This window comes from Macrosteles quadrilineatus, unplaced genomic scaffold (assembly GCF_028750875.1).
Source record: "Macrosteles quadrilineatus isolate MER2022 unplaced genomic scaffold, UCM_ALF_1.0 Scaffold_1__1_contigs__length_201487025, whole genome shotgun sequence".
Taxonomy (NCBI): domain Eukaryota; kingdom Metazoa; phylum Arthropoda; class Insecta; order Hemiptera; family Cicadellidae; genus Macrosteles; species Macrosteles quadrilineatus.
Window position 1 is genome coordinate 125,922,842 of NW_026542594.1, and position 12,516 is coordinate 125,935,357.

The following is a 12,516-nucleotide window of genomic DNA, read 5'->3' on the forward strand; positions in this document are numbered from 1 at the left end:
ACTTTGCTCACTAGAGTGCAGCACACTCTAAATGTGGATAAAGCAGATCAAGAAGTACATTTCACATGTAGGTAAAGCAGATTAGGTAACATTGTTCTGCCAAAACTGTAACATTGGTGTAGAGCTCAAAACAATAACAACTTTCATTAATTATTGTTTTGAAAACTTAGACACAACACAAAGTGAATAAAATAAAATAGTAAAAATGTCATAACATTTGATAAATTGTGTGTTTAAAAACATACTAATTATTATTAACATGAAATAAATGTTAATCTTAACAAATTAGATGATTTCAATAAAACAGAACAGTTTCTGCTTAGTCTGCAGGTTTGCTGCAGCGGGGTTATTTTTAATAATTTGTTTTGTCCAAAATATCACAACCACAATGATTATTTCTGCACAAAAATCTGCCTTTTCTCATTTTGTTTCCTTTAAACCCAGAACACTAACATTTGTTAACTATAGCAATATGTACTATTAAATTCCTTATTTCCATCCTCCAGCATTATGGAATAGCTATCTGAGTAGAACAACATGGGACCATTAAAATTAAAATGGTCCATGTTTTTTTTTTACTAAATCACTATAATAAGAACCATCAGAAATATCTTTAGTAGAAAAGAAAACCACTTGACCATAGCAAACTCTAGTCTTTGAACACAATTTCCACTTTATTTAACACGTTCACCACGGCATACATCAAAGAGGCGCTCGCTAATGGCGGTGAGGCCCGGGCGAAGTCCCAGCGCACCACCAATCAGCGAATGCAATTGACATTCAAATGTTTCAGTCTGATTAATCACAAAAGAGCAGCGGTGATTGTGCTGAGTTACCCCCGAGAGTGGACGTAGTTCACTGAAACACCCAATGGTAGCAGCACTGACTGGATCCGTAGCCAGTGTCTTTGTAATGTGGCTCGAAGAGAGAAAATCCCCAAAACCGGGACAAAAGTATTGCCAGATGGGATTTTACTGGAAATTTTATTACCAACCTACACCAAAATAAAAGCTCTAAACTAAAATTCTAAGCTACAGACTGGCAACGTTTAAACGTTCCGCGTCAATGGCTGAGCTCATTCTGACTGTTCAAATTTAAATCATGGGAACGGCCGATTACTACCACGCAGCACCTGGCCCGCAACCGGCACCGGAAAATTTTAACTGCTCAGCAGCGAACGTGTTAAAAAAAGTTCCTTACGGCCTTTAGCAGAATTATGAACACTCAATTTTAAACAATAACACTTTGGTAACGTTATACAGTATAGGTAAGAATTGTATTAAAATACTTGATTGATAAGCTTCAAAATCCTAAGCTCTGAAATGTTTTTAAACAACACTACTTGAAAAAAGATACTGATTATTTAATGTTACATACTATATGTTGTGCTTGCAAGAAAAACCAGAATGTTTTAAGTGAGAGGAAACAAACTGACTGAGCGAAAAGGGAATTGTATTTGTAAGGTCATTGAATATGTAATGTTAAGTGTTAAGTCTGGATTTTTACAAAAATATCAACATATCAGTAAACAATAAAAATTTATTATAGAAACTTTCAACAAAATGTACATACAAATGCCATTCTAAAAATGATGACCCTATTTAAACAACAATACTTAAGGGTACTACAGTATTTTAACTCTTAACTGTTTATTTTATAAACAACAATGGCATTTTTAACACTATAAAATCCAAAACCTGAGTATGTTACTCTAAAATGTTTATCTTCTTTTGGCAGACGTGGAAAATTAGTCAAACTGCATCTGAGTTTATTGTAAATTCTTCCATCTGTATAACTACAACACTAAACAACAGTTAAAGGGAAGGACATTTTGTGGGAACAACTCAATCGTGAGAGTAATGTCTAGTTGTCTTTGATCATTGCATTACCATAAATTGCTTTTAAGAAGAATTTCATACACTCACAGTTACAGAGAAAACCAATATGTATACATTTGTATTTTATTAAAGAGGAAAAATTAGGATGTTTAGATGAAATACCTATTTTGCTAATGTTAAAGTTGAGGGACAATGACCCCATATGCGATGAAATTATACATATCATTAAAAAAGGATTATACAAAATTTTTTAGGGAAGAATACAGAATTTAAATTTGATTTTACGTTTTCTTAAAATTTCAGGGGAATGACTGTTAGAAAAATCTTCATAAAAGCTCTTTTCAATTCAAAACTTTCTTGGTTGCAAATGTGATTGCAGTGAAATGTTTAAATTGTGTAAATTGAATAAAGGTCTTGCCTATATTTATATGAGCCTGCTATACAAACACAAGTCCTTAACAACTAAAAGAGAGGGTGTTTAATGAATACTAATACCAGGAGTATAAAACCTTTTTAAATAAAATAAATAAAAACCTTCTTAGTACAACAAAATGAAGCACCCTTCTTAATACTTGAAATGCTTCAAGACTTTCAAAATTGAATTTGTATTCGGTTCCAAAAAACATAAAAGCCCTTTGAAAACAAATAAATTAAAGCCTTCTTAGTAGAGAACATCAAGCACAGTTCTTAAAATCATGAGATGTTTTAAATACTTCAATGTCATTGTTCTCTATTAGGAACAAAGTGAATTACTGCAAAACAAACTATTGATTAGCTAAATACTTTTAAATGTTTTGATGAAATGCTAAACTCTCTACAGATGAAAAGTGATTAGTGAAATGGGAGTATCCTATGAGTATCCATGAAAATACAATACAATTTTCCTTAAAGTTAAGTCTTAAAGGATAATCTTTAAATAAACCCTATAGCTAAAAAGAGTTCATAACTAAACCACGGAAAACATTACCAAAACTCATTCAGAGAACAAAATAGTTTTGGTAGGGGATTTTTTCAGTACTAATGGCAAATTCCTCCTAGTTAGATCCTTAATGTAGCCCAGTAAGTTATTCTCACCTAGCAAGTGTAGGCTGAAGAATAGCTTCCTCTTATAGAGAGGTTTGATGCAGTGTTAAGACACAATCTAATGTATGTCTAGTTTTGTAGGGACAGGTCCAGATTAACCCTCTATGACACCCTAGGCCAAACTCAACTCATACCCTTCCACCCCCAAAAGGGGTTAATTATTTTGTAGGTTACTCCAGTTGGTAGTTACTTTATCTGTGAGGGAACAAAACTTTAATGAGACTCTAGCTTTTTTAGGGTTAGTGATAAATTGACAGCTTTCGATTCATGTAGGATTTTACACGTTTATGATTTGAGATTGAGACATGATGTCTATTGTCTTTAAGAACAATAGACACACTGTCCAGAATTTTTCAAGAATTACAGAAAGTTGGTGGTGACTTAGTTTATGCATGATTTGGCTGCAAGACACTGCTTTTTATTAATTTGTGAAATTGAAAATGCACTGCTCTTGGAAGGTTATTGTAACCTAATAAACACATAGCAGGATGTACAGTAGGAACATACACATTCCTTCTGTCTAATGTTTTGTTGGCCCTAAAACTCAAATCTACTGAATCTCAGGATAAAATGCCAATTATAGATCCACCAAGTGGATTTGGAATTGAAATCTCGAATTAAGTTACACCCACTGTTTACGTAAGAACCGCGTTCCTTTTGGCAGCAAATGTAATAGAATTTGAAGATTGATGTGCAAGCTTATGAAAATGTCTATATCTGTTTTTCGAGTGTTGGCTATGATTTGAGGATTTTAGACGGAAATCTAGCAATTTAATCATGATCACAAAAAATTATAACAATGTTGTCGTGATCATGGTGGATAATCTTGATGTGTTGCTGTGATTCTGTTAACAGTTTTGGAAATAAACTGTTTAGAAATTATCAAAAATTAAGTAAATAATGGCGAGACACTTTTTCTACAGTGGATTCTATATTGGTTTTTTACAGGTTTTACAGGTTATTTGAGATAGAGAACACAATTTGTTATAATTTGAACTCAGAACTTTTAGATTGGGCCGTCCCAACTTCTCTCACAAAACCATCGATTGACAAACTCAATACCCCCCTGGCATGCCCTAAGAAATGGCCTAGGTTAGTACAGTAGTTAATCCAGTCCTGTGTAAAGATGCAGGTCCTAATTTCTAACTTGATGGATTTTTTCAATATAAAAAACAATAAATAAATAAACATTACTCACTAAAGAATACTGTTTCACAGAAACAATCTGTACACTATTTTATATACAATTTGTTGCTTACGACTAAAGTCACTTAAGTGATCCCTGTACTTGAATCTCTCTCTGGGTTTCATCGAGATTTTTAATATAAAATAAATGTTTCTACAAAGTACCATACATTAATTATAATTTGTCTCTTTCCAAAAAGATATACCAATTTGTATGATGCTAATATTTGTTAAATATTGTTGAATTATCAAATTTACCAAAAATTTTTAAAATATGATTAGTCTATTAATAAACCTAGAACTAAAGGACCAATCTTCATGTTATATGCTTTATGCAACTCTGTTAATCATATTTTAATGAACTTGACGAATGCATAGAATTGGGATCTCACTTTAAAAGGTCCATCAATTGAACTCTTTGCATTCGGAAGCTTTGATTATGTGCTCGGTTACAAGTTTCTTTGGTACATATACGTCAGTCTAATTTTATGGTTTTACAGGAAAGGTTGAAACACTTTCCTCCATTTTTTATTTGACATATTAGTTTGCATCATCATTTGTAGTCCATAAAAAAAAATTATAACTAGTCTAAAAAAATAGTCTATTTCATTACTAGGGCCAGAGCCCAAAGCGACTTTTTTCGACACAAGCCCAAGTTTAAAGACCATGGAAAATGAGCGAGGGTAGGAAAGACATTTCTGGCTTATGTGATGGACAATATTTTTTTGTTATTCTGCACCATTATAATATCAGCTAACCACAACAAAAACAATAATTTCATAGATTGTCAAGATCAAAAAAATAATTTCTGTCTTGTTTTGCTATTGTTACTATTACAATTACAATGTTACTGTTACTAATAATAAGCAACAGGTATTACTCTGCCAACACAATAATAAATTCAAAACGGCTGTTTTCAAAACACACTAGCTAAACTAAAACTAATTCTTTTATCCAAAGGGCAAAAAAGATTAGGTAGCTGGATTTGAGGACATTAACTGTATATTTTTCGCTTTGTAAAAACTTATTTTGATAGAAAAATTGAAGTAAAAAATATATAATCATATTGTTATTATTTTTTTATCATTGACTTACATCGTATGTTTTACAACAGTACAAAATATCTTTATCTTTGTTTACACTGATTGAAGAGTAAAAATGTTCAAAGTAATTTAAATTTCAATTATTGTGTAGGAGTAATAGCCAACACAACTGTTTGTATTTAATAACGTAACTTCTTAAGAGATTTATAACTGTAAACAATGAACAAAATATTTGTTTTTTTTATTTGAATTGCTTAAAAAATCGTGCAATAGAAAAAAATCTAGATCTTAACACAGGCCAAAATGTCTTTTTGATCCACACTCATTCGCTTACTGAGGCAAATCCAAGGTTGTCCCACTCGAGTTTGTGTCGAAAAGTCACTTTAGTCCTTGATGAAATATGCTTTTAATTGCAGACATGTTACAATACCTCTGGCAAATTTTATTTTCAGGATGGCAGAAAGTGTAACTCTGCCAAGCCATATACTAATACTTTTTGAAACCCCTCCCCCCTTGCAAAGAATAAGATTTACACATTAGTGTCTTTGGAAGACTCTCCGAACGTGTTTTGCATCTCTAGTTGACTCTGGGCAATGTCAGCAAGAGCCTCTTGTATCTTCCCGAGAAGTGTTTCCCCTCGATGAACAACCTCTTCTAGTCTCTCTGCAGCTTCTTGGTTGTCCTGCTCCAACCTCCGCAAACTCGCCATCTTTTAAAGATTAAACACAACAATTAACATTTTCTTGCCAAAAACTTCAACAAAAGTTGATAACTTTGAGTCGGCTGAGAAATTTTAAATCTCTTGTTCTTAATAATACCGGTAACTTCTTTGCCTCTAGGTAAATATATAGGAAACTTCCATTAATTGCACCCAAAGCTAACGAGTCTGTACCAATCTAGACATTCAATGAATTTTATGCTAGGTATTAATTTTCAAACTCCTAAAAAACCAAATGTCAAATAATAGGTATGTTTACTTTTCTTAAACTAGAGTTATTAACAGAAGATTTAAATAAATAAATCAATAACTATTTACTGCTTAACGAAGTTTAAATCGAAAAAGCTTTACCGAGCATTTTCGATTTATTTTTGTATGTATGGTTATGTAAAGCCAATTACGGATTTTTGTGACACCGTGTATATACAAGTTGTATCATGTGAATATGAATTTGATGTGGGGGTTTAGTTTAGAGATATGTCCACTGTATTTAGTAGGGATGGAGGGGTCCCAAAATTTCGGGAAATTTTCGGGAAATAAATATTCCCGATTTTCGGGACGGGATTACATTTGATTCGAGAATTTTTCGGGACGGGATTTGTTCCAATCGTCGGCGATTTTACAGCTTCGCGAGTGACGATGACGCCGCTATCGCGAGAGATATTCACGATAGTTCCGCAAACGCAAGAGACGAAGTCATTTTGACGATCCTGTCGAGACCACGAGTCACACCGACGATCAAGCCGTGACCGCGAGTCACACTGACGAACATGCTGGCCGTGAACGTGAGTCATACCGACGATCGCGCCGTGAACGTGAGTCATACCGACGATCGAGCCATGACCGCGGAGTCATAACGACGATCACGCCGAGACCACGGAGTCATACCGACGATCCCGTCGAGACCGCGAGTCACAACGACGATCGCGTCGTGACCGCGAGTCATACCGACGATCGCGCCGTGACCACGAGTCATACCGACGATCGAGTCGTGACCGCGAGTCATACCGACGAACATGCTGTGAACGCGAGTCATACCGACGATCACGCTGTGATCGTGAAAATAAACACAGTGACCGTGTTATTTCGCCCATTGCACCGTGACCATTGAGTCATTTCGACGATCGCACCGTTACCGCAAGTCATTTCGACCAAGAGTCACAAGTTTCTATGCCTGTAAATTTGTACCCTTTTTTTTGGTTTTGATAGATCAGTGCCACAAATGATAAAAATTGATTTTGTTTGTCTTTTTTGGTAAATACTAAAGAATTGCTTTTTATGCACAGGAAAAAATCCCGTCCCGAAAATCGGGAAGGAAATAAAAATCCTGTCCTGAACTAAAAATTCAATCCCGTCCATACCAAGTATTTAGTATTGGCTACAAGAAAATCGTTAAGTAATAATGGTAATTTCTAAATAGCCTATTCATGTAACTTAGATTTTTTCGTAAATACCTGAATTTGCAAAATTCCAGAATAAGTTAATCTTATCTTACAATCTTTTTACCTGTAACTCAGTAGAGGACTCTTCGTTTGGTAGGGACTCTATGAGGGTGTCGATATCTTTGGCGGTTTTTGCAATCAATGAGGCGAACAAGTGAGCATAATCTGTAAAACACAATTAGCTTACTGTAACGTCATCTGCTAAATTGGAATATCTGGATATTTTATACAAAAATATAAAAATAGGAAATGTGCAAAGTTGAAATTTCAATATCACAAACAGTACGGTAAGTATACAAACAGGCCCGAGGTTAGTATGTGATGGGCTATGGGCCCAAGAGCTAGTTGCTTAACTCTATTGCAATATTTTGCTGATTTCCCAGCATCCACATGTTTTATAACATTGAGTTAAATAAATAACAACCTTATGTTAAATAAACTGATATAGTAAATAAATGATATAATAAATAAAATAAATGCTTCTGTCTTCTTGACATTTTTCGATTTGCTGTACATTCAAGTTCAGCAAGTATTGTTTAGTAATATTGTGGGGCAATATTAGCGAATTTCCGTAAATTTCCTAGAATCAAGTGATGAATTTGGGAACTACGACTATGAACGCATCTTCAACAAAGGTGGTAAATTCAGCATTATCACAAATTTCAGCAAAATTTAAATCGTTACCATGAACGGTGGAAAATCTGGTGATCATACCACAAAAACATCAGCGACCGTAGTTAAATACTTTTCAAAAACTGTGAGTGTTGGTGGTAACACAGTAGTCCCTATCCCGCCCATGTTAATTTCACCATTTTTAGGTACACTTAACTTCTTTAAAAAGTATCCTAACAACCTGATATTTTTATACATTGTCTTACACACCTTTCTCAACGATAATAGGAACCACTTTTGTTCTAGAGTCAAAAATAATTTTTTTATGCATTTTTTCAAAAACATAAATATTTTATCGCGTTTTCTAATTAAAAAATAATTAAAACTCGGGTTGTATCAATAATTTTGTAATTTCACTTCCTATTATTATTTGTTAATATACACAGAAGGTCTGTAAGAAATTTCATTAAAATCGGTTCATAAATGTGTCAAAAAAATGTACCGGACGAAGAAAAAAGCAAATTTTTGGTAAATCGCATATGAGGGGTTGAGAGGCCAAGGGAGATATGTGACTTTTTAAAAAATGTTGTCATGGTAACGGGTTTTGTTAAAAAAGGGTGGAATTTCAACAAATAATTCATTTATATCCCTTGGCCTCCAAACTAAACACCTAAGAGTTGGAAGCCAAGGGGTATAAGTGAATTTATTTTTATTTTTATTTTATTTTTTATGACTCTGAAAAAAATACAATGACATTTTTTAAAAAGTCACTTATCTCCCTTGGCCTCTCAACCCCTCATATAAAGCCTTATTCGCAGTCATGCGATCACTGAAACCGCTTTGCAAGACTTATAATAAATGACAAAAAAATATATAAAATAAATTTTATTATATGACATATTTAGTATCTATGGATTCAGGATAAAATTTAAAACTAGAATTAATTATTAAAAAAAATATTTTTTTTAAATTTTTGAATATAAAGCCTTAGGCGCTGTCATGCGATCACTGAAACAGCTGTGCAAGATTTATAATAAATGACAAAAAATCTATCAAATAAATTTTATTATATAACATATTTGGTATCTATGGATTCAGTATAAAATTTAAAACTAGAATTAATTATAAAAAAAAATATTTTTTATTTTTTTATTTTTGACTACTGTGTTACCTTAAAGCATCCCCTATTTTTTTCTTTAAACTTGTTTATAGCCTACTTTGTAGCCTATAGCATCACCCTCACAGAGATACTCTAGCCTATTCACAAAAAGTCACACACAAAACTGACCTGTTAACCTAACAATGTATCAGGTATTTATTGAGAAGGTGTAAGAATAAGGGTAGTAATATAACTCAAAGGTGATTAGTCGTTTACGTAAAAGTTGTGCATTTTTAACAGTTAGGAAAGACCTAAGACTTTGCTTAGAAACCCCAAAATTCACAACATTCTTTGATGTTGAGAGCGCTGCTAGTTTTTATTTTAACATTGAAGTACTGGTACTGTAATTTCTTATTTAGAGGGTTGCAAGGAGACAATGACCTGGCGAGGGAACTCCAAAATTTGTCAAATTCTTTGACACCGAGAGGGCTACAAGTATTTGGTTTGTTTACATTGCGCTTCATGCCTCATTGCCCCACTGGATTAGTCCCTCCAAGAACTTACCTGGGTCCCTGGGGTAAGTTAGTAGAGTCGGATTTTAAAATTTAGCTCGAACGTCAGCAAGGCTATTGGTGTTGCTGTGGGGCAATATTAGCGAATTTCCGTAAATTTCCTAGAATCAAGTGATGAATTTGGGAACTACGACTATGAACGCATCTTCAACAAAGGTGGTAAATTCAGCATTATCACAAATTTCAGCAAAATTTAAATCGTTAACATGGACGGTGGAGAATCTGGTGATCATACCACAAAAACATCAGCGACCGTAGTTAGGCTAAATACTTTTCAAACTGTGAGTGTTGGTGGTTGGTTTTCAAAACACTAGACTAACTTACAGTAAATGTTAGAGCAACATTGTGATCACCTCCTAAGTTTGCGGTGCGGCGACTTTGTTATTGTCCTTCGCATGACCTAAAACACCGTCACCATCCTTCGCGATCACAGTTACACAAATGTCAACTAGGATCTCTACAATTTCACAATCAATACGAAATGACTACAGTGAACACGGTTACGGTTTGTTGATATTTGCCATATAGTCTAAATGTGTTTATTCCGAATTCCCCCTAAATCTAAACAGGGATTAGTGATGTGACGAGTCGAGTACTTGACTCGTTGAGTATCGAGTCCAATGAAGTATCGAGTCGACTCGATACCAAATCGGCAATACTCGAGTACTATTACTCGTGAACTAAAGCTTACTAGATCCGCCGCTACGAGTCCATAGCGCTTGGGTTGGGTGCATGTCTACTCGAGTCGAGACTCGGATGTTGTTCCAGATTTTGCCACTACGAGTCGACAGCGCTTGTGTGCTTAGCTTGACACTGACAGTTCGTATTAATACACTGCTGAATGTTCAAGATATAGTTTCAAAACTATCCGCTACGAGTACATAGCGCTCGAGTAATTTGCTTACTCGAGTCAAGACATTGTTTGTTATTAATCTAAGTTTTATAATAACGAATAAAATCCATAATTAATTATCAACTCAATGTGAGATAAATAACCTATCTCGCTCTCATCTTAAATCTACACAGAGTATAAAACGAGTCCGAGCCAAGTCTGTCCGACTCGAGTAAAGGGACTCGAGTCCGAGTCAAACAAGTTCCATTTCCAGTAGGGCCTATTCGCACGGCAGCTACGAGTCAACAGAGCTTCGGTGTTATACAGGTAAGAATCGAGTCCAGTACTCGAGTACCGACTCGAGTAGTTGTGGTATCGGGTCGAATTGACTCGAGTAGGGAAAGTACTCGACTCGTCACATCACTAACAAGGATCGGTCCCAGCTAGTTGGGAACAGTGGGACTCTACTGTACTTATTTACAGCCTAGCTTATAGCCTAATTGAAAACAATATTTTTTACCTTCTTGCTGCTGTGGGGTTTGAGATCCACTTCGATCAAAACCGGAAAACTTGCTTGGAGTTGAATATTGCTGCAGAATTCCAATGCTGTTACAGAAGTATTCAGCTTGCTGAAAGAATATTGAAGGATGTTTAAACAGTGTTAGGCCTATTTATAACTGCTATCACTACCATAAAGAGCATTAGCATAAAGAGTTAGTTCATCTTTAGGATTTAAGTTAAGTTAACTGATCATTTTATTTTATTTGAAAATTTTGAACAATGATAGCCTCCCGACTTAACCCTTAGAGTGCCAGGCGAGAAATAAAAGTAACGCTCAAAAAATGCCGATGATTTTTCCCGAAGGTCGCGCTAAAAATGCCGAGCGCGATCTGGCGATTTTTAGGTTAAAATTTCGTAAAAATCGAATTTTCGATATTTCGACCAACGAAAATCGATGTAGGCCTATCGCATCTAGTAACTTTTGACACAATGTTAATATATGGGTTAAAAGAATCCGAGTATCCATTCGGTTGTTATGACAACTGTTTGATCATTACGAAACGTCCGGTCAGCCGGACGTTGGCACTTTTAGCTTGTTCTAAAAACGTCCGGTCGGCACTTTTGGCTCGTTTTAAAAACGTCCGGTTCCCCGGACGTTGGCACTCAAAGGGATATCGAACGATATATTGATTATTCGATATATCGTTTGGTTATTTAGGTAAGGTTAACCTAACCTAACTAACCAAACGATATAGGTATCGTATGAAACAATCGAATACGAATAATCAATATTTTAATTCGAATGAGTGTAGGAGCTAAAGTAAAGTGCAGCCGAAGAAATATGAAAAAAACAAGTTAAGTTACAAGGTATTTTTAGGTAAGTTAGGCCTAAGTTAACTTAAGTTACTTTTCATCACAGCTCTGATGACAACAAGATTATTTAACAATCCCTATGTCCAAAGGCTACTTTTGTGATGCAGGCAAAGACAGTTTTCAAAAACAAACATTGAAAAAGAAAGTCAAGAAAAGAATTCTAGAGTAGGGTTAGGTCTACAATGAAGGCTAGTCAAACAGCCATTTGGGTCTATAGGCACAGAAAGATAACATTTCGGCTTAGACCTACTTTTATGTTTGATAGCTTAAGTAAATATATACTCTCATCTCCTTGTGATGACACACTATATCTAAGGAGTCCATGAAAAAGGGTACCTATTTAAACTAAGCACTGTAATTTTAATAACTAATATGCCTAATAGATAGGTACCTGGTTGATAGTGTCTTGAAGTTGCGTTAGTCTGTCAGCCATTCTGTTTTTTAAACATTAATCTAAACTAAAATATAATTTGTATTCCTTTCTCTTCAAAAACGTAGGTTTCTATCTTAGAATAAACAAACCAAACACTGATTACTGAACTTGAAAAGACTGTTTTAGTTAGTTTGCTGATGCTGATGCTGATGCTGTTTGCTGTTATTGCTGCTGCTAGCCGTTGTTTTGTTATTATGCGTTCTTCTTCTCCTCCATTCCTATCCATAATCATAAACAGTGTTCCAAAACCGTGTTGTTTTTTCTATTGCCTTTGGTCACATAATT

The 12,516-nt window shown here is 34.7% G+C and overlaps 1 protein-coding gene across 1 annotated transcript; it reads right to left on the bottom strand.

Annotated features, from left to right (window-relative positions):
• Positions 1 to 1,521: 1,521 nt before the first annotated feature.
• On the bottom strand, positions 1,522 to 12,347 carry LOC128984453 (mediator of RNA polymerase II transcription subunit 21-like). The gene is made up of 4 exons (XM_054403776.1): positions 12,190 to 12,347; positions 10,945 to 11,053; positions 7,374 to 7,474; positions 1,522 to 5,858 (listed from the first exon to the last, which is right to left on the bottom strand). The coding sequence occupies exons 1-4, from the start codon at positions 12,229 to 12,231 to the stop codon at positions 5,679 to 5,681; spliced, it is 432 nt and encodes a 143-aa protein (XP_054259751.1). The 5' UTR covers positions 12,232 to 12,347; the 3' UTR covers positions 1,522 to 5,678.
• Positions 12,348 to 12,516: the final 169 nt, after the last annotated feature.